This window comes from Elephantulus edwardii, unplaced genomic scaffold (genome assembly GCF_000299155.1).
Source record: "Elephantulus edwardii isolate Elephantulus edwardi_28Jun2011 unplaced genomic scaffold, EleEdw1.0 scaffold00252, whole genome shotgun sequence".
NCBI lineage: Eukaryota > Metazoa > Chordata > Mammalia > Macroscelidea > Macroscelididae > Elephantulus > Elephantulus edwardii.
In genome coordinates this window covers 3,181,349-3,201,412 of record NW_006400002.1, presented here as the reverse complement: position 1 = coordinate 3,201,412, position 20,064 = coordinate 3,181,349, and the positions used below count along the sequence as shown (strand labels likewise).

Sequence of the window (20,064 nt, the reverse complement as noted above, 5' to 3'; positions counted from 1 at the left end):
CTACAACAGTGGCATCATGTAATATTTGTCCTTTTGTGACTGGGATATTTCACTCAGCATAATGTTCTCCAGAGTCAACCATTTTGAGTAATATTGCACGAGTTCCTTGTTTTTTAATGCAGCATAGTATTCCATTGTGCGAATCTGATGCCACATTTCTCTTCACAGAGCCCAGCCTCCCGGATGATCTGTTCTACATGTAGATTGAAAAAATAGGGAGTTGGATGTATCCTTGACGCACACCCTTTCCAATTTTGAACCACTAAACATACACTTTAGTTAAGCCAAAAAGTGTAACATTAAGATTTTAGAGAGGTGATATGATAATAAAATAGAAATAACCACAAGTAAAATATTAAATCAGATTAAAATATGTATTATGTAGATCAGTATCAGCTAACATTCTTTCTAAACGTTTAGAGAGTAAAGGTTTTAGACTTCATAGGTCACATGAGCTCCTCTATGGGAGAAGGAAGGGCAGTATCCTCTTGAGCAATTTACTGCCTATGAGAACCCGCTGGAGGGTCAGCTACGGGTTGGTCACTACATGATGGCACACAACAACAACAACAACAGAAGGTACATGACTGGTAATACACACTTTACTTAAGCCAGAAGTTTAGGAAACAGTAACATAAAAATTTTAGAGACAAAAATGATAGAAAAGAAAATGGGGAAAAATGCTAGAAATCAGAGATGATATTATGATAAAACAGAAATAACTATGAGTAAAATATTAACTCAAATAAAACATGTATAAATGTAGATCAGTATCAGCTAACATTCTTTCTAAAAGTTTACAGAGTAAAGGTTTTAGACTTCATAGGTCACATGGTCTCTGGAAACCTCAGCTTTCTGTCCTTGTGTGAAAACAGCCACAGAAAACCCCAAAACGGGCCTGCCTTTTTGGCAATAATATTATTATTGTTAAAAAACAAACTGCTTTTAGAGGCTTGACTCTTAATAAAAATAATTATCAGTACAAAAGGAACAATAAGGCTTAAAGACGTAAAAACAGTTGTAAATAAAAGAATTTATTCTGAATATTGTGGTAAACTAAAATATAAAAGAGAAAAACACGCATTTCAAAGACTGGAGTAGCAGGAGCACATCCCTGTCCTTCACGTGGAGGCTCCTCAGAAGAGGAGGGTTCTGTGGCCGGGCTCTGGCAGAGGCTCAATGAAGCCTTCACAGTTTCTAAGCCTGACAGAAATCTGGATGACAAAACACAAAAAATGTTCAGCTGTTTTGCTGTAACTTTCCCCATTCTTCAGCTGACTGCCCTGGTAAACAAGGCACATCAGCCATGCTAACTGCTCCAGTCATCACACAGGAGAGCGGGGCCTTGGAGGAATTCAGAGAGGTGACTGGTAACTGTAAGGAGCCCTTAGTACATTAGGAGCTGGGCTGCTAACTGAGAAATCAAGAGTTTGAATTCACTGACCACTCAGCATGAAAAAGAGATCAATCATCTCCTCTAAAGACTGAAGAGTCTCAGAAATCCAGTGGAAAGTTTCCATGAGCCAGAATCAGCTAGATGGCAGAGGATTTAGTTTTGTTTTAATGTTAACTGTGGAGCTGGTGGTGCATTGGTTTCAGCACTTGGTTGCTAGTGGAAAGGTTGGTGGTTTGAAGCTGTCTGGCTCCATGGGAGGAAGTCTCTGGAAAACTGCTCTGTAGTGTTGTATTGAGTCAGAATCCACTTGTCAGCAGTGTGTACTGTTAACTGACAGAGACAACGCCTGCTTTGCACAAGTGGAGAATTCCAAAGCTAGGAAGCACCTAGTATTAATAAATTGAGTGCTCTCAGAAGGGTGTAGTCATGAAGCAACTTAATTGAGAATACCCTCGGGCGCTGGAGTGACTGAAGACCACACCTGGGTGGTATTACCAGTCTCTAACAGACCGGTGAGCCTGGGCATTTCTAGGATTTTAAGTTTTACTCCCTGTGTTTCTCTCCCTTCACCTAGGAGCCTCTTGGAGGGGTCAGAGTAGGAGATGGAATGAACCAGTTTGAGGCTCTGCTTAGGAATTACAACATGTATTTTGGGAGGACAGTATCACACCCACAGATTGTGCAACCATCATATTATTCTTTTCCAAAACTTTTTCATCTCACACAGTAAGTTAGTACCCATTAAACAGTAACTCTCTATTCCCCTGCCCTAGCCTGTGGTAACCACTAACTTACTTGCTGTCTTCATGCATTTGGTCTATACTAGACATTCCATATGAATGGAAAAAAGACTGGTGTGGTCCCCCCCGCCTAAATTTTCATTTGTCTTATTACATTCAGTATAATGTCTTCAAGGTTCATCCTTATTGTATTATGCATTAGAACTTCATTCTTTCTTATTGCAGAATTTTTTTAAAAGCCCTTATTTGTTGCTATGCAATCCCTCCCCCCAAGTCCACTCCACTGTGAAGCCTTCATTCTGGACTCCTGACATGACAATAATACCTAATCATATATCTCTTTTAAACAGTTCTCTCCCTCATCTGTTGCAATACAGTATACTTTCTTTTACTTATCAAGGAGAAAAGTGAATTGGAGGGAGGGGGTGGGCAGGGAAAAAGTGTAACAATGAATGACTGGAAACCCTAAGTCTCTGTAAACTTTTATTAAAATTAATAAAAAAATTTCTCATCAACAAATGAATGGATAGAGAAGCTCTGGTATATTCACACAATGGAATACTATGCAGCACTGAAAAACAAGGAACTCATAAAATACTATGCTAAGTGGATGACCCTAGAGAACATTATGCTAAGTGAAATATCTCAGTCACAAAAGGACAAATATTGCTTAGGGCCACTGTTGTAAAACAGGACTGACATTAGGGCTGAGGGAAGACAGAAAAGAAGGGGAGGAATGATGTATACTGCATTGCAACAGATGAGGGAGAGAACTGTTTAAAAGGGATATATGATTAGGTATTATTGTCATGATAGGAGTCCAGAATGAAGTCTGCCCAGTGCAGTGGACTTGAGGGGAGGGATTGCATAGAAATGAGTTTTCTTTTACTCATCAAGGAGAAAATTTAACTGGGGGAGGGGGGTGGGCAGGGAGAAAAGTGCAACAATGAATGACTGGAAACCCTAAGTCTCTGTAACCTTTCATTAAAATTAATGGAAAAAAAGCACCTTTATTTGTAATGCAATATTCTTGCTTTTTATTGAGTGTAAACAGTTCTCTTTTTACAAGTTTCTGTCATTTTTTTTCATGGATCCAATAATTATTTTTTTAAAATTTAATTTACTTTATTCATTATTACAAATTTTCTCCCCCCTCCTCAGCCCTCCTTGCAATGTACACCTTGTTCCAGATTGTTTCATACATGTAATGCCTAATCATATGTTCCTATCAGACAGTTCTTGCCCTCATCAGTTCTATTTCTGTGTTTGTCATCTATCCATTCTTTTTCCATTCTCTCCCCAGCCTTGCCCCATATCTGCCTTATTTTATATCTGTTAAGTCTGGGAAAAGGGGACCAAAGAGAATGATGAAGAATTCAGAACTCAAATGCTGATGGCCTTTTCTGCTGCTGATAAGAAGAGCAAACGGCCTTGCCTGCCTAGCTGAGCTAGCAGGTGAATCGTAAATCAGAGTGGAATGTCCCTCCCTAAAGACTCTGTTTATAAAAATCTTCCCCAGTAAGTTCACAGTGTGACTTTCCATTCTGCTTCTCCAGGATGAGGAATTCACCCCGGGGGGCTCTCCCGCCACCTCCCCCCCCGCCCCCTTTAATAAAGCTACATTAAGCTTTCTCTCGTTTTCTCAGATTTCTTCCTTAAGTCTGCTAACCTAACAATACCAGCAGTGTTATATGTAGTGTTTGTCCTTTTGTAACTGAGATATCATTCAGCATAATGTCCTGCAGGTTCCCCAATGTTGTGTAATGCTTTATGAGTTCTTTTTTTTTCAGTGCTGTGTAACATTCCATTTTGTGGAAGTACCATGGTTTTTCTATCCGTTCATTTGTTGATGTGCACTTGGGTTGCTTCCATCTCTTTGCCATTATGAATAACACAACAACGAACACGGTTGTGCATACATTTGTTTTAGTTGTGGGTCTGGTTTCTTTAGGATATATTCCCAGAAGTGGAATTGCTGGGCCAAACGGCATTTCTACTTCCTACTTTTTGAGACAGTGCCAGAGTGCCTTCCATAGCGGCTGTATCATTTTACATTCCCACTAGCAGTGAATAAGAGTTCCAATCTCTGTGAAACCTCGCCAGCTTTTGTTGTTTGCTGCTCTGTTGTTGAACTATGCTGTCGTTGCTGTGGTGAGATGATATCTCATAATTGTTTTGATTTGCATCCCTTTGATAGGTAGGGATTTTAAACATTTCTCGGTATGTTCTTTGTCATCTGAATGTCTTCTTTGGTGAAGTGTCTGTTTATATCCTGTGCTTATTTTGTGATTGGACTGTTTGCCTTTTTCTTGTTAGAGTGGCCTAGTGGCAAGAAGCTATGCTGCAATCCCAAAGGCACTACTCTGCGGGAGAAGGATGAACAACTTCCTTCCATGTGATTAACTGCCTCTGAAAACCTGCCAGAGGGTTGATTCCAACTCCACGGAACACAATAACAACAATATCAGATATGCCATTGGCAAATAGTTTTTCCGTCTGTGGCTTTCCCTTTTACTCTGTTGGAGAAGTTTTTTGATGTGTATACAGATTTGAGTCTTAAAAGGTCCCATTCATCTATTTTATTCTCTCCTGGTTGTATTAGGATCATTAATTCTTGTTGAATTTTTTAAATAAAAGCAAATCAACCACAGGTTAAATTCTTTCACGTTACCTGAGTTTTGTAATACTCTTTTGCCTTCAAACAGAAAAGCTGGTCAGTCAAGTTGCTAAGTGGGTCCCACAGGTTAAAGAGACCTCATAAGCACCTGAGTTTCTCATTGTTCGTGAGGAAATAGGCTCAGGGTGTTCTCATCTGGGACTAGAATTTATGGTCGGGGTAACTGACTCCCTGTGTGAGGAGGGGACTCTGGTGTCCCTGTGACACTGGTTCTGTGAACATTCTTGTGGTTTTGTGTTGGGTCCTTCACTCTCTGTCCTTCCTCAGCAGCAGGACAGAGATCTGGCCCCTCTGAGGAGACCCTCTCTCTGCCCTTGCTCTCATGCCTTCTGTGACCGGCATTTTGATGCTACTAGTCTGATTTGAGGTCAATGTAGGGATCATTTGGACATTTCTGGGTTGTACCTCAGATATGTAGATATATTTTAGGATCTGATTTTTGGCTTGAGTTTCACAAATGGGGCTGAATTGGTAATTGATATATTTATAGCTGGTCCTGTTAATCCTTTTCCAGGTAAGCAAAAAAGGACAAGGTCCTTAACAATCTGTGACTAGCAAACGCAAGCCACAGCTCCTATTCTCTGTTCCTGTTGGGGCTTGCCAGTCCAGTCCATGGGGATTTGTTATGTATAGGTGCTTGACTTTGGCAGCTTGGGCCTCAGAGCCCTGGGGAACTCAACAATTAGGAGCAAAGGCTGTGTAAAGCCCTGGGGGAAAAGAAGAGAATTAGCATCGCTGATGGAGAAAAGTACTGAATATCCCACAGGCTGCCCAAGGAACAAAGAGGTGTGTCTTGGAAAAGGTGCACCCAGAGTGCTCCTTGGAAGTAGTGATGGCAAAGCTTTGTTTCTCATACTTTGGCTATATTGCTGGCAGAGCCTAATCCTTGGAAATGGATATCATGCTTGGAAGGGTGTAGGGTCAGCAAAGGAGAAGAAAACTCCTATTGAGATGGATTAACATGGTGACTGCAGTAGTGGGCTCAAACCTATCAGATACAGTGAGGATGGCACAGGATTCAGATCTGCTATTCATGGAGTTGTTATGTGTAGTCGTGCTCAACTCAATGGCAACTAACAACATAATAAAAACTTCTTGCCTTTCAGGGATTCTCTCCACAAACACAGGGTCGATCCCCTCCTAGGACAAGGCCAGGTTCTGAATGGGAGTGGAGGACCTGTTGAACTAGAAAACCAAAACCAAGTTTGTGTATCCAAACTTTGGCAGCGACCAGCATCTTCAGAGCTAGTTGAAGAAAAGGAATTTACTCCCTGACACTTTCTGGGCCTGGATCCCAGAACTAGGTGGAGGAGGGAAAGGAGATCGGGTGTCTGCAGGGCTGGCTGCATTGGAGGTGGGGCAGGGTGAAGGAGGGGTGAGGACATGCATAAACACGGGGGGGGGGCAGGGCGGATCTCAGCGTCACAGTCACCCTCCCTTCTCACCTCCCCCCCTTCCTAGTAGCTCTGATAAATTCCTTCTTCAGCTTTCTGGAGGCTAGGCGGCTCAGTCAACGGAAACCTACAATATGGTTATGACTCTGGGTTACTGGGACCTCCGCGGGGTGAGCAAGGGTCCATCTGGTCTGGTGGGACAGGGGTGTGTTGTTGAGGAAATGCTGAGCACCCCAGAGCCCCTGATCTGGGAGAAGATACATCCCAGGGCTGGAGCTGAGTCCCTTTGCAGCCTGGCCTTTCAAGGCAGGTAGTTTGGGGTGGGAGGTTAGGCTTAGTGAGAGCCATGGGCGGTTGGGGTGGTGTCTGAGGGATTTCTACCCCTACTCCTCTCTTGGGTGTGGGTGCCGCTGGTTTACCCGGAGGGAGGAGGTAAAGTCAGGCTGTCAGGGCCCCTCCATCTCTAACTCTCCCTGCACTATCGCTCCCAGCTGGCTCATGCCATCCGCCTGATCCTGGAATACACAGATTCAAAGTATGAAGAAAAGAAGTACAAGTTGGGGGACGGTATGGCACCCTTGTGTGGCCCCCTGTCATCTAATGCTGATTTACTAACAAGCAGCCTGTGCCCCTGGGCACCTGTTGCCACCTGGGCAGGGCCTCCACAGACAATCCAGTGGCTGCATCTGAGAACTGCCCTTTGCTCTCTTCTCTTTGGTCTGTGCAAACCCTGGCCTGCCAGTTCAGGATGCTGGGAGGGAACTGCTGCCCAACCCTTTATCAGTGATTATAATGCGGTACCCCTTAGAGTTTGCTAAAGTCTTTCTCCTTCTGGGAATGTGAGACTTTGAGGTTCTGCAGATTCCAGAACCACCTGTCTCAGGGGGTCTTGTTTGGAACTGTATGTGGAGAAAGAACTACCTTGGATACTGAAAAGTTTGTTCTTTTTCCATCTTTTCTACAACAGCTCCTGACTATGACAGAAGCCAGTGGCTGAATGAAAAATTTAAGCTGGGCCTGGACTTTCCCAATGTAGGTGCCGGGTGTGGGGCCGTGAAGGGGGTCTCTCCCTCCATCTCCTCTCCTCAGCCTGGAGGTTGTAGGCTCAGTGCCTTCTGCTCCATCTCTGTCATTTCAGCTTCTTCCACGGTCTTTCCATGGTGTTCTGTGTTCCACAATCTGTGCTTATGTAGTATCATCCAGGCCCTGAGTGTGCCACATCTCAGCCCTCCTTCCTCAGGAGAAGGGGTCCTGGGGAGAGTGGTGATGTAACGGGCCTGCCTGGTTTCCCTTGCAGCTGCCCTACCTCCTGGATGGGGCTCACAAGATCACGCAGAGCAACGCCATCATGCGCTACCTTGCCCGCAAGCACAACTTGTGTGAGTCTGATGGTCAGGTGTGGGATCATAAGAGGCCAGGTGGCTATTACCTTGTTGGTCTGGGCGGAGATATTGAGGCTGTGCCTCATATATGGGCTGCAGGTGGAGAGACAGAAGAGGAAAAGATCCGAGTGGACATCTTGGAGAACCAGGTTATGGACACCCGCATGGAACTGGCCAGAGTGTGCTACAGCCCTGATTTTGTGAGTTTGTGGTGAACATGGCCATAATAATATCGTTTGGACTAGGAGTTGAGATTCTGCATTGTAATTTGCATTGGTCTCATGTGACATTTGGACTCCTTGCTGTTATTAGGTGCTGTCGAGTCGAGGGCGACTCATAGCGACCCTGTAACAAAACATCTGAACCCTGTTCTATCCTGCACCATCTTCACACTTCCTGACATACAAGAGACTATTTCAGCCATTACCATATCAATCTACCTGGTTGAGGGTCTTTCTCTCCTTCGCTGACCCTCCACCCTTCCCAACATCATGTTCCCCTCCAAGAAACAGCACCTCCCAGCAACATGTCCAAAGTATGTGAGGTGAAGCCTCATCATTCTTGCCTCCACAGAGCACTCAGGCTGCACACTTTTCAAGACATATCTGTTCATTCTCTTGGCCGTCCGGGAGATGCTCAGAGTTCTTCTCAAACACCACAGCTCAAAGGCATAATTTTTTTTTCTTCTGTAATCCTTATTCATTGTCCAGGTCTCTGATGCATAGAATAGCTAGTAATCGGGAAACTGTGGCCTGAATCAGACACACCTTTGAATTCCTTAGAGCTAGGGATTCAACAGTAGGGCCCACTTTGTTGCTGGCAGAATCACTTTCATAATCCTAAATCTCAACAAATGAAAACTCATAATCGATTTCCTCCAATTTTAGGAGAAACTCTGGACTTCCCAGTGTGGAAATTAAGTTCTCAAACTGGGTGTTTTATTTTTCTTCCCAGTGTCCTTCTCTTGCTAATCACAGAATGCTCATATAATCCTGATTATTAGCCATATTATGTTACCACAGTCTCCGTGTTTCTGCAGGAATGTCCTCCTCTCCCTCCTCCCTTTCAGCATGTCAGATTCTCCTTATCTTCCTGGAAACCACTCACATGATCTCTGAATTCTTTTATTCCTCTCACAGTTTGATTTTTTTTAAACTGTTACTGAAAAAAAAAATACACTGCAAAACAGAGATAATTATAATTTTGACATGGACATTCAGTGACACTGAAGACATCCTCCCAAGTGGACAGTCATTCTCATGATCTTAGTTACTTAGTGCTGCTATCACAGAAATACCACAAGTGCGAGGCTTTAATAAAAAAAAAAATGCTTCCTTGCAGTTTAGGAGGGCGCTGGCCTCAAGGGAAGGCTTTCCCTGTTGGCTCTGGAGGAAAGTTCTTGTCTTTCAGCTTCTTTTCACTGATGGTTCTTATGTCCTCTAGCTTTCTTCATAAAATACCTGCTGCTTGGTTGCTTGTTCGACCATCTTTTTTTTCTAGAATGTTTTGTTCTTGTTTATGTACAAAGTTCATAAACATTGTTTTTCAGACTAGATCTTTCCCATTTCCTTTACCCACCCCTTCCTGTCCTCTGAATGCCTGTGCTAGAACATTTACTTCTCTGAACTCCTGTAGGTCTTGTTCTGTTACATGAGTCCCACCCTCATCAGCAGCTCCCAGCACTCCACATGTGACTGGTAGAGGGGCTGATGGAGATCAGTGGTGATGGACTCAAATCATTCTTAGTTTCTTCTCTTCCTTCCTGTGCCTCTGAGAGATCGGGTTGGTACACGGTTGTCATTGTTGTTGATTGCCTTTGAGTTGAGCATGACTCATGGCAACACTATGAACAAAAGGCCTAAAGTCCCTCTACAACTATCAACATTTATCAAAGTTCATAGTTTCCGGTGGCAAGTTGTTTAGGAAGTGGATGCCACTGCTGCTTACAAACCTCATAGAATGTGTTATTGGTTGAGTCACATGTGATGCATAGTGACCCTATGTACAGTATGCAGTAAGGACCTGGAAATTGGAGGTTGGATTCAATGGAAGCCTAGGGACTGCCCTGGGCACGTTCTGTGGAGGCTACAGGCTCACACATCACCCCAGTAGTGGAAGTGCCGTTTCTCTTTCCAGGGAGTTGGGTCTTCATATGGTGACAGCTGTTTTCTACCCCAGGAGAAGCTGAAGCCACCATACCTGGAGGGGCTGCCTGATAAGATGAAGCTCTACTCGCAGTTCCTGGGGAATCGACTGTGGTTTTCAGGGGACAAGGTAAAAGTGGAAGGAGATGGGTGACATGGATGTGTGATTCCTCCCAGCTGTCAGAGCGTCTTACTGATTCCGCTGAGCTTTCTGCAGATCACCTTCGTTGACTTCCTTGCTTATGACGTCCTTGATGTGAACCGGATCTTTGAGCCCAAGTGCCTGGATGCCTTCCCAAACCTGAAGGACTTCATGGCCCGCTTTGAGGTGAAGCCCCTGATACTCTTTCCTTTTTATTCTTTCCTTTTCTCTCCTTCATGATTCTTTCCTAGTTTAGAAGCTAAAATAACTAGTTATAATAACTAGATTTATGGGGTGTTTTCTTTATGCCAGAACCTGTGCTAAGCAATTTATATATGTTGTGACAGATTTAGTCTACATAATATTAGTAAAAGTGCAGTGAATTATTTTATTCTTGAGGAATTGAGGAGGAAGAGAGTAAAGAATCTATTTAAAGTCACTATCTTACTTATCTATGGTTATTATAGCAAAGATACACAAGTGGAGGTTATTAACAAACAGAGGTTAATTTTCTGATGAGCTCAGTTAGGAGCCGAGAAGGATGGCTTGCTTTCTTTGTGTCTCCTTGATAGAGAAATTTCTCTCAGCAAGAACCTGGGCCCAAAGACATGTTCCACTCCCAGCCCTTCTCTCCTGATGTTACTGAAATCTCCTGGCTTCTCTTTTTATCTTTTGTGAGGCAGAAGAAGATGTAATTGCACCCCAGGGGAGCTCTGCTTTGTCCAGTTGGGGCTGTGACCTTAACAACAATCCCATCTTAGTCCTTTGACAACTGATTTGTTGATTACATCAGATCACATCTTGGGGAATGATTATATCCTTACACTACTGCCTCTTCTACTGCCTCATTTATATGTAGATTGCTTGCGTAGTCTACCACCAAGTTGGAACCGACCCAAAGCTGACCCTCCAGTGGGTTTTCAGGGGCTGTTAATCGCATGGGAGGAGATTGTTCATCCTTCTATTACAGAGCAGCTGGTGGATTTGAACTGCCTGCCTTCGAGATTGCAATGCAGATTCTTACCACTGACTCACCAGAGCTCCTTGTATATTGGTTAGGGCTTACAATTTGAAGGATAATTATATAATCTTGAGAATCATGACCTAACCAAGTTTTACAGGACACATATTTTACGGGAGAGATCACAAGATAACCCATGATGGACACAAAGCCCATATAGGCTCTTCTGGCTTCCTCACAGCTTCTAAGGACAGTTGGCTGTCTTTTACAACAATGAAAGAGAAGCTCGGGTCCTTCTTCTTCCTGAGTTTCATAGCTGAAGAAAATAGGAAAGGCAGAACTTGAATGTGTATGGAGTAGTAGGACTCAGATAAGGATGGGTTTATATTAAGTTCCTAAAACACAGACAACATTTATACTCAACTCCCAGAAAGCTTGCAGCCTAGTTATGGCCCATAACTAGGAAAACCCTGAAGTTCCCAGGTCTGTGGAGATGCTGGGATTTGAGTATTTTGTCAGTGCCCCTTTGAAATATTTTATGCTCCCTATGATGTAAATGACGATAGTTATAGAAAGGCTTCAGGCCTTTCGTTCATAGCGTCAATATGAGTCGTGCTTGACTCCCTTGCAATAAACAACCACCACCACAACAGACTGCCAAAAAATATGTCTCAGAGAAAGTGCAGCCAGAATGCTCCTTGGAGGCAAAGATGATAAAGCTTCATCTCACATACTTTGGGCATGTTGCTAGGAGGGAGTATTCCTTGGAGAGGAACATCATGCTTGGAAAGGCAGAGAGTGGACAAAAGAGAAGACTTTCAACCGGATGAACGGACACAGTGACGGCTGCAATGGGTTTGAGTGTGTCAGAGAGTGGGAGAACGGCACAGGATAGGAGAGGGTTCAGATTTGTTGTTCATAGGGTCACTGTGAATCGGAGTCGACTCGATGGCACCCAACAACAACATGATGGGGTAGAGTCCTTCTCCCCACTCTTCTGTTATTTCCTGCTTCAGCATTGTTGTGGACTGAGTTGTGTCCCCCAAAATACTTGTGTTTAATGACAGAATGTGAAAAACTGGTGCTGCATGATATGATAAACCAAATGATATGCTAAACCAAACAGTTGCAGGAACAGTAGAATGCAGCTGTCCTTAATCCCGTGACAGCCCTAATCAGATCGAAGAGGAGTTCCCCTCCAGTGTGCCCTTTAATAGCCTTGATCTCACTAGAGACAAATGGAGAGGAAAGGGAGCTGAGACTCGGAGACTCAGTGCCAGCAGGAATCCATCATCAGGGGTGGAATGCATCTTTTTGATCCAGGTCAGGTCCCTGCCTGCTGAAGCTCCTTGATACAGTTGGTGTCCTAGGCACTGGGAGTTCTCCAGGAACCTGGGCCTACCGATGCTGGAGGATGCTGCAGACACTGGGATGTCAGTAAATCGATTTTAACTCAGGCTTATGGGTGGCCTTCTGTGGGTGAGGCCCAGGGAGGCGTGCAGAGTCTGCCCTCACCAGCTCAGGGATAACTGTAGCTGTAGACAGTGGTGGGGTGTTAGGTGGCAACTGCATTAAAGCAGAGACAACCTGGACCCCACTTCACAGCCAGCCATCCAGTCCACATGGCCAGTTGGTTGGAGAGCAGCCCAATCGGCTCTATTATAAACTTCAGAATTTGAGGCAGTCAGACTACAGGTCTTGTTTCCTTACCTTTTACACAAAGAGTTATCCTTTCCTTGCTAATTCTCACCAACTTCTGATCTAAGCTAAGCAAGCACCTTGGGGATGACACAGAGGAGCTAAAGTGACCATGAAGGTCAGCAGTGGTGGGGCTGCAGTCTGCCAGGGCTTTAGCCCACTGGGTTTAGGAAAGTCTAGAGGTCTTTGAATCCTTTGCAAATCCTCTCTCCTGCTAGATAGTCCATAACACTCACCGGAGTGTCAAATGACCTCGTCTCTCTTTATATCGAGGAGCCTGTAGGTAGAGATGAGATGGATTGGGCATAATAGGATTGGACTCAGTTACCAGGCTGAGAAGCTACGACTCACTCCTGCAAAGTGGAATAATTATAGCCTAGCTTGCTAGTCCAACCACCCCAGTGAAACTTCATCCAGGCTTGCTGAGTCATTGCTGAGTGGTATCTGGCTTCTTTCAGTCTGTAGTAGCGTGTTCTGCGCTCCCTTGTGCTGCTTCATTCACTCATTTCAGCCGACCCCCCAGAGCAGTACCACCTTGGTGTTAGCAGTGTGACTCCCGGCAGACTAGACACCAGAACTCCACCAGGCACGTTACTGTGAAACCTTTGGGAATGTGGTCATGACCCAGGAGCCTTCTAGTGAAAAAGTGCAAGTTTGTTCCTCTGCAAGTTAGATATTTTCTTGAGGGAGCAGGAAGTGGAGAAAGTGTGGCAGAAGGAGACTAGAACTGGGGAGAGACAGCCCAATAGATTCCAGCTCTGTCCCAGGACTGGCTCAGAGAACAGGGAGAAGGTCTGTAATCTCTGTGCACCTCAGTCTCCCTTCAGATAAGTGTAAATTCTGTTTTGCAGCAGAGCCTGGGGAATTTTCTAATCCACTGTTTTAATTTCTCAAAGATGTGTATCATCTGTCAATGTAGGACCTTCATATGTGGAGACTCATTTCTTATTTTAGGATAAGAAAATTTTTAAAAAATGTTCTTTTTCTTTAGAGGCTTTAACAGGTCAGCAAAACTGAGCTCTGGCTTTCCTTTTCTCCCTCAGGCCCTGGATAAGATTTCTGCTTACATGAAGTCCAGCAGGTTCCTCCCAAGGCCTCTCTTTGGAAAAATGGCCCTCTGGGGCAATAAGTAGGCTGTGTGCTTCCAGGAGCCAGAAGAGAGCCAGCTGCTGCCTGGAGAACCCCCAGCTGCCCTGCCCCACAGCACCAGACCTCTCTTCTGTTACCACATTTAACACCATTCTCTCCCCAAGGCCTTTTCTCCCAACCTACATCTCAATTGAGCTCTTTAAAGCCTCAGCTCCATTTTCCTTCAGCGAGGTTCCCACTGGATCTCCCCTCCCCCTGCATGGTAGTCAGCCAGCCCAGCCTCCCTTTAGTGCCCTTTTTACTTGGAGGAGCTGCCTGAATCCCTAGGCCTGGTGTGCTCATGCATAGCTTCCTGCTCGTCCTAGGGGATCAAATACGGTCAGTCTGTGGGAACTGCTCCTGTGTGGGCCCCACCTTAGCCATGTCTGATCTCCAGGTCAGGGCTGATTCATGCTTAATGTGGCTTGTCTCCTGGGTACCTAGATACAGAAAAACTTTAATGTTGATGATGGTGGTTGGGAGAAAGCGGTCTTTTCCATTTGTTTTGGTGTTCAGGGCCTTGATGGATTGCAGGGTTTGTGGGAAAAGAGGAAGACAATGATGAGGATTCTTGCACCTTTCTGTCACCTCCGCATGCTTTACGGCCCCACATCATGGAAATCTCTGCAGAAAGGAGGGTCCTTCTGTACCTGGGGTCCTCATCAATTCAACGGACTTCCAGTTCACAATGTGTGTGTGTGTGTGTGTGTGTGTGTGTGTGTGTGTGTATGGGGGAGGTTCTGAGGATGCTTGATATACCGGCAGCGTCACATCTTGGGAGACTGTTCCTGTCACCCTCACCTAGAAGCTCCTGCTGATCCATACACCCCTTCTCTCTAGTCTCACAATAAATCTCAACAGAACTTATCCCACTGGATTGCAACTGTTGTTTTATTTGGTCTTCCCTCTACTAGAGCATAAAGTCACTGAGAAGAGAATCCATGTCTTATCTGACTTTCATCTGATATCTATCACAGTGTCAAACACACGGTAAATATTTCACAAATGATAGGAATTTGAATTTATCGCAAAGTAAGACCCTGCAGGATTCTGCAGTCACAGCTGGCTTATAAAGCTCTGAATCCACCAATCTCTGTCATATAGGGAATATGCAATCAGGGTCAGGAGATTTGAACTCAACATGTCTGGGGGGAATGAGCCCTCCGCTCTTTCTAACTTCAGTGATAATAGGTTATGGTTGCTGGTTGGAAACCTTGGCCCGAGATAGGCAGTTACAATTGGGTGAACCACAGAATAGCAGATCTGGGTGGGTAGACAGTGATGTAGGCATTTCATATCAGGCCATCCACTAAGGAGCAGGATTCCCTGAGGAACCACGAGGCTGAGGACACGTGCATCATAGCCAGATGGTGGATCGTGCAAGGGAGCTTTGTGGAGGTGCAGCTCTTTTAGTGAAATACAATCATGTGTGCTGACTGGCAACGACAGTTGTTGAACACTGCACTAATTATGAAATCCTACGGCAAATTCACAGGAGCTCTGGTGGCCCAGTGGTAGGAAGCTGTGCTGCAATTCTAAAGGTACATGGTTGGAATCTCCCAAGTGCTCCACGGGAGAAGAATGTGCAATGTCCTCCTGAGATGCCTGAGATAAGATGGGCAATCTCCTATTTCCTCTCAAAACCTGCTGCAGGGGTCAGCTATGGCTTGATTCTGATGAGATGTTACACAACAACATAGCAAATTCACAGAAACCTCTATGCTGTCATTTCATGTTTTACTCGCCTTGCTGGCAAAGTTCCTTTATTATGCACATACTGCATTAACATCTTAAAAGCAAAGTAGTAAACTTAGATCAAACTAACATATCTCAAATGTAATCTATTTTGCCCTCTTCCACCCATTTGAATAACTCTGCTGTCTTTGGGCTGCCCAGAAGAGTTAGAAAGACATTACTAATTAAGGGAAGAAAAAGAAATGAGAACTTACTATAAAAAAAAGAAAAGAAAAGTAATCCCTACAAAAAGTTTATGGTCTACTTTATTTATGCTTCCATGCCCTACCAACCTGGACTAAATGGCTTTATCTGGTTCTGTGTAATGCAAATATTCTGAATATTCTATTCTCTGATAAGATGAAGACATGAGGGTGTAACACATATCAAAAGGTTTCTTATATAAGAAACCTCAAGTCTAAGTAACCCTTTTCTTTAATCACCTTGATGTAAATGGACCTTCCATAACTTGTATAAATCCTTCCTGAAACTGTAACCCTGCTGGCTGTCCGATTCTCCCGCTCTTCCCCCTACCCTCCCACCCCATTCCGCTACTCTTTTATCTATCTTTTTCCTTTTCTACAGCATGCTGGAATAAACAACTTTTTCTTGACTTTTAATAAGTGGTTACTGGTTTTCCCCCTACAAACCCAGTCAACCTCGACGTGTCCTGAACTGCAGAGGGTAGTGACAGGATTATAAACTGGCAAAGGAAACGTTTTGTGTTTTGTCTACTTGACTTTAGTTTCACGCTCCAAGTCACTTCGCTGCTGACTAGGTAAGTGCTCTGAGAAAGTGAGTCAATATTTTCTGTCTTGTCTGCTTTCCAAGTTTATCAAGGCTCTGTTGGCATGCCATCCTGTTATCCTGTAAGTCCGAGTGTTTTTAGGAAACTATAGGCCTTGGTCTCTTCTTGAACAACTGGGTGGAACTCCACCGTCATAGTCTATAAGTTCAGCAGGTTTCATGTGGACAACCACAGCTTAGGTGAAATGCTTCCAATTTAGTCTGTGAACTCAGTTGCTTTTGTGTGGGTATCAACAGTTGGATGGGACTCCACTAGTTTAGGTCTGTGAAATCAGACTGTTTTGATTGGGACTTCACTGGTTTAGGTCTGCAAAGTCAGACAATTTGACTGGGGAACCCAGGATTTAGCCCAAAATTGGATGTATAAAACAGGTTAAGACAACCTGTTTACCCTTTTTGTTGGTAAAAGTAGCATTTAGCAACTAGTGACTATGTGTCAGAAAGCTGGACAATGACTAGGGATGGTAGAAGGAGAGTGAATTGATGTTTTTGAACTGTGGTGCTAGAGAAGAGTATTGAATATACCATCGACTGTTAGGAGAACAAACAAGTCATTCCCAGAGAGGGTGAAACCAGGATGCTCCTTGGAGGCAAGGATTTTTTTTCCCCCTATAATTATATTTTATTAATTTTCATAAACATTTACAGAGATTTTGGGTTTCCATTCATTCATTGTTGCACTATTCTCTCTACCCTCCTCCCAGTTTGTTCCTACTCTAAAGGGCCCCTTTGGCAGTAGGAAACACATAGACTATTATGGAGATTGATTTTGGAATTTAGATGCACTCTTATTGATTGTGCTTGGTCGTACATGTTCATATCCTTGAAGATGTATCATGGGGGTGTTGCAACCTAGAAGACACAAATTTGACTAACAAGTTATAAGTACATGAGTCAAAAATTATGGAAAAGTAAAAGAAAAGATTCTTTCATTGTTTTACAAACCCTCCCCCAGGTCCCCTCCACCATGTAGCCCTCGCTCTAGACTCCTGTGATGACAGAAATACCTAGTTATATATCTCTTAAACAGTTTTCTCCCTCCTCTGTTTCAGTGCAGTATACATTATTGAACCCATCTTACTCAGTCTCTCCCCAACCCCAAGGACAGTCCCATTCTACAACAGTGGCATCATGTAATATTTGTCCTTTTGTGACTGGGATATTTCACTCAGCATAATGTTCTCCAGAGTCAACCATTTTGAATAATATTGCATGAGTTTCTTGTTTTTTAATGCAGCATAGTATTCCATTGTGCGAATATACCACAGCTTCTCTAGCCATTCGTTCGTTGATGGGCACTTAGGTTGTTTCCAACTCCTTGCTATTGTGAACAAAGCTGCAATAAACATGGGTGTGCATATATCTGCTTGGATGTCAGCTATGGTCTCTTCAGGGTATATTCCCAGTAGTGGAATTGCTGGGTCAAATGGTATCTCTATTTGCAACTTTTTGAGAAAGCGCCATACTGCTTTCCACAGGGGTTGCACCATTTTACACTCCCACCAACAGTGAATCAGGGTTCCAGTTTCTCCACAACCTCGGGAGGCAAGGATTTTGAAGTTCTGTCTCACTTAGTTTGGGAACTTAGCCAGGAGGGACAAGTCCTTGGAGAGGGACATTATGCTTGGGAGAGTGGAGGGACAGCATAGGAGAGGAAGACCCAGAATGAGTTGTATTGACTCAGTGACTGGAGAAATGGGATTAGGTCTGTTGGAGATGATGAGATTGGCTCAGGATAGGGCAGGTTTCAGAGCTGGTGTGCATAGGGTTGTTATAAATTGCAGGCTACTCGATGGCACATAACAACAATAAAGGGCTATTATGAAGGATTTTCCAGGCCCTCGTGAGAATCCGTAGAAATTTTTACAGGAGTTCATAGTTCTGACTAGCACCTGTGAGCCTGGTCCATCAGATTGACATAATTCATCGCACACATTGCTGAGCCCAGGAGAACTGGCTCAGTGGATGGCCAAGGCCAGGTGGAGGGACCAAGAAGTGACCCAGCGTCACTACCCAAACTGGAGTAATAGAGAAATCATTGAAAGATGAGGGCCAGACTTAGGGAACTAATTAATGCCTTTCCAAAGGTCTTTCCTAAAAAAGTTGACTGGGCAAAGGTACAGGTCTGTAAGCAAGAAAAGGAAAAACGTGTTCTTGGACTGATTCACAAAACTGAAGAGGATTCAGGTCTAAAGGTTGTTACTAAAGATTAGCCTGTGTTTAACTCTATGTATTTAGGAAGCTTCTTGCCTGGATTGGACATGTTAGTGAAAATGATATAATTTAAATTGGGAAAATATACATCCATCTGAATTAGCCTTAGATTGACGATGAGAAACAGTATGCATCCATCTGACTTAGCCTTAGAATGAAGATGAGAAACATTGGAAATAAGATTTGAAAATTAAAAAAAAACACCTTAATAGCTCTTCAGCTGCAAAATTTTGCAGAGCAAAATTAACAAAGATAAGGTAAGTGTCCTTCTGATTTTCTGACTCCAGCTTTCTGCACATTTCATTATAGTATCTTGCTTTGTCGTCTCGGGCTGCCTTTTGAAATTTTCTGTTTAGCTCTTTGATTTCTTGGTTTCTTCCTTTAGCTTTGGCTTCTCGGCGCTCTAATGCAAAATTCAGAGTCTCGTCTGACATCCATCTTGGTCTTTTCTCTTTTTTTCAGCCTTTGTAATGATCTTTTGCATTCTTCATGGATGATTTTCTTGATATCCTCCCAGAGCTTGTTTGGCCTACACTCATTGGTGCTCAAAGCCTCAAACCTGTTCCTGAGATGGTTTTGAAATTCGAGTGGGATAGACTTAAGATCAAATTTCGGTTCCCATGGACTTGATTTAATTTTCCTCAACTTCAGCTTGAACTTCCATATGAGTGATTGGTGGATGTCCCACAATCAGCACCCGGCCTGGTTTTCACTGCTGATATTGAGCTTCTCCAGCGAGTCTTTCCGCAAATGTAATCTATTTGATTCCTATGCATGCCATCAGGTGAGATCCATGTGTATAGCCTGCGTTTATGTTTCTTATAAAAGGTATTTGCAATGAATAAATCATTGAATGTGCAGAACTCTGTCATTCTATCTCCAGCCTCATTTCTCTCACGGAGCCCGTATTTTCCAGCTACTGATCCTTCTTCCCTGTTCCCAACTTTTGTGTTCCAGTCGCCCATTATTATCAATGCATCTTGATTGCATGTTTGATCAACTTCTGACTGCAGAAGTTGGTAGAAATCTTCTATTTCCTCCTCTGGCTCTAGTTGTTGGTGCATATATTTGAATTATAGTGGTATTCACTGGACTTTCTTGCATGCGTAATGGTATTATCCTGTTGTTCACCACATTGCATTTCAGGATGGATCTAGAAATGACTTTTTTAATTATGAAACCAACCGCATTCTTCCTCATCTTTTCATCCCTGGCATAGTCAGTCATATAATCGTCTGACTGAAAATGTCCCATGCCAAGCCATCTCATTTCGCCAATACCTAATATGTCAATATTTAAGCCTTCCATTTATTTCTTAACAATGTCCACTTTTCCTACATTCATGCTTCTCATGTTCCATATTCCAATCACTAGTGTCTGCTTACACCTGTTCCTTCTCTGTATTTCTGTTTCTAAGATCTCAGTCTCAACTGCCATGTCTGGTAGTGATAATCTAAGTGTGCTCTACTGTACTGAAGCGCTTGCTGCAGAAGATCAAGGACTGCAGCCTCCTATATGGACTAAAGCTCAACATCAAGAAAACAATGATTCTCACCACTGGGCCAATTGGCAGCATCAGTATGGATGGTGAAGAGATTGAGATAGTTAACAGTTTTAGTTTACTCGGCTCCACAATCAACACTCGTG

At 43.6% G+C, this 20,064-nt stretch overlaps 1 protein-coding gene across 2 annotated transcripts; it reads left to right on the top strand.

Annotated features, from left to right (window-relative positions):
* Nucleotides 1-6,341: 6,341 nt before the first annotated feature.
* Nucleotides 6,342-13,667, top strand: LOC102852463 (glutathione S-transferase Mu 2-like). Of its 2 annotated transcripts, XM_006899319.1 has the most exons (8): nucleotides 6,342-6,377; nucleotides 6,699-6,774; nucleotides 7,175-7,239; nucleotides 7,505-7,586; nucleotides 7,689-7,789; nucleotides 9,768-9,863; nucleotides 9,951-10,061; nucleotides 13,578-13,667. In XM_006899319.1, exons 1-8 carry the CDS (start codon nucleotides 6,342-6,344, stop codon nucleotides 13,665-13,667), a joined length of 657 nt encoding a protein of 218 aa, XP_006899381.1. The 2 variants fall into 2 exon arrangements, with proteins under 2 accessions (XP_006899381.1, XP_006899382.1); XM_006899320.1 differs by lacking the exon at nucleotides 9,951-10,061.
* The last annotated feature ends 6,397 nt before the right edge of the window (nucleotides 13,668-20,064 follow it).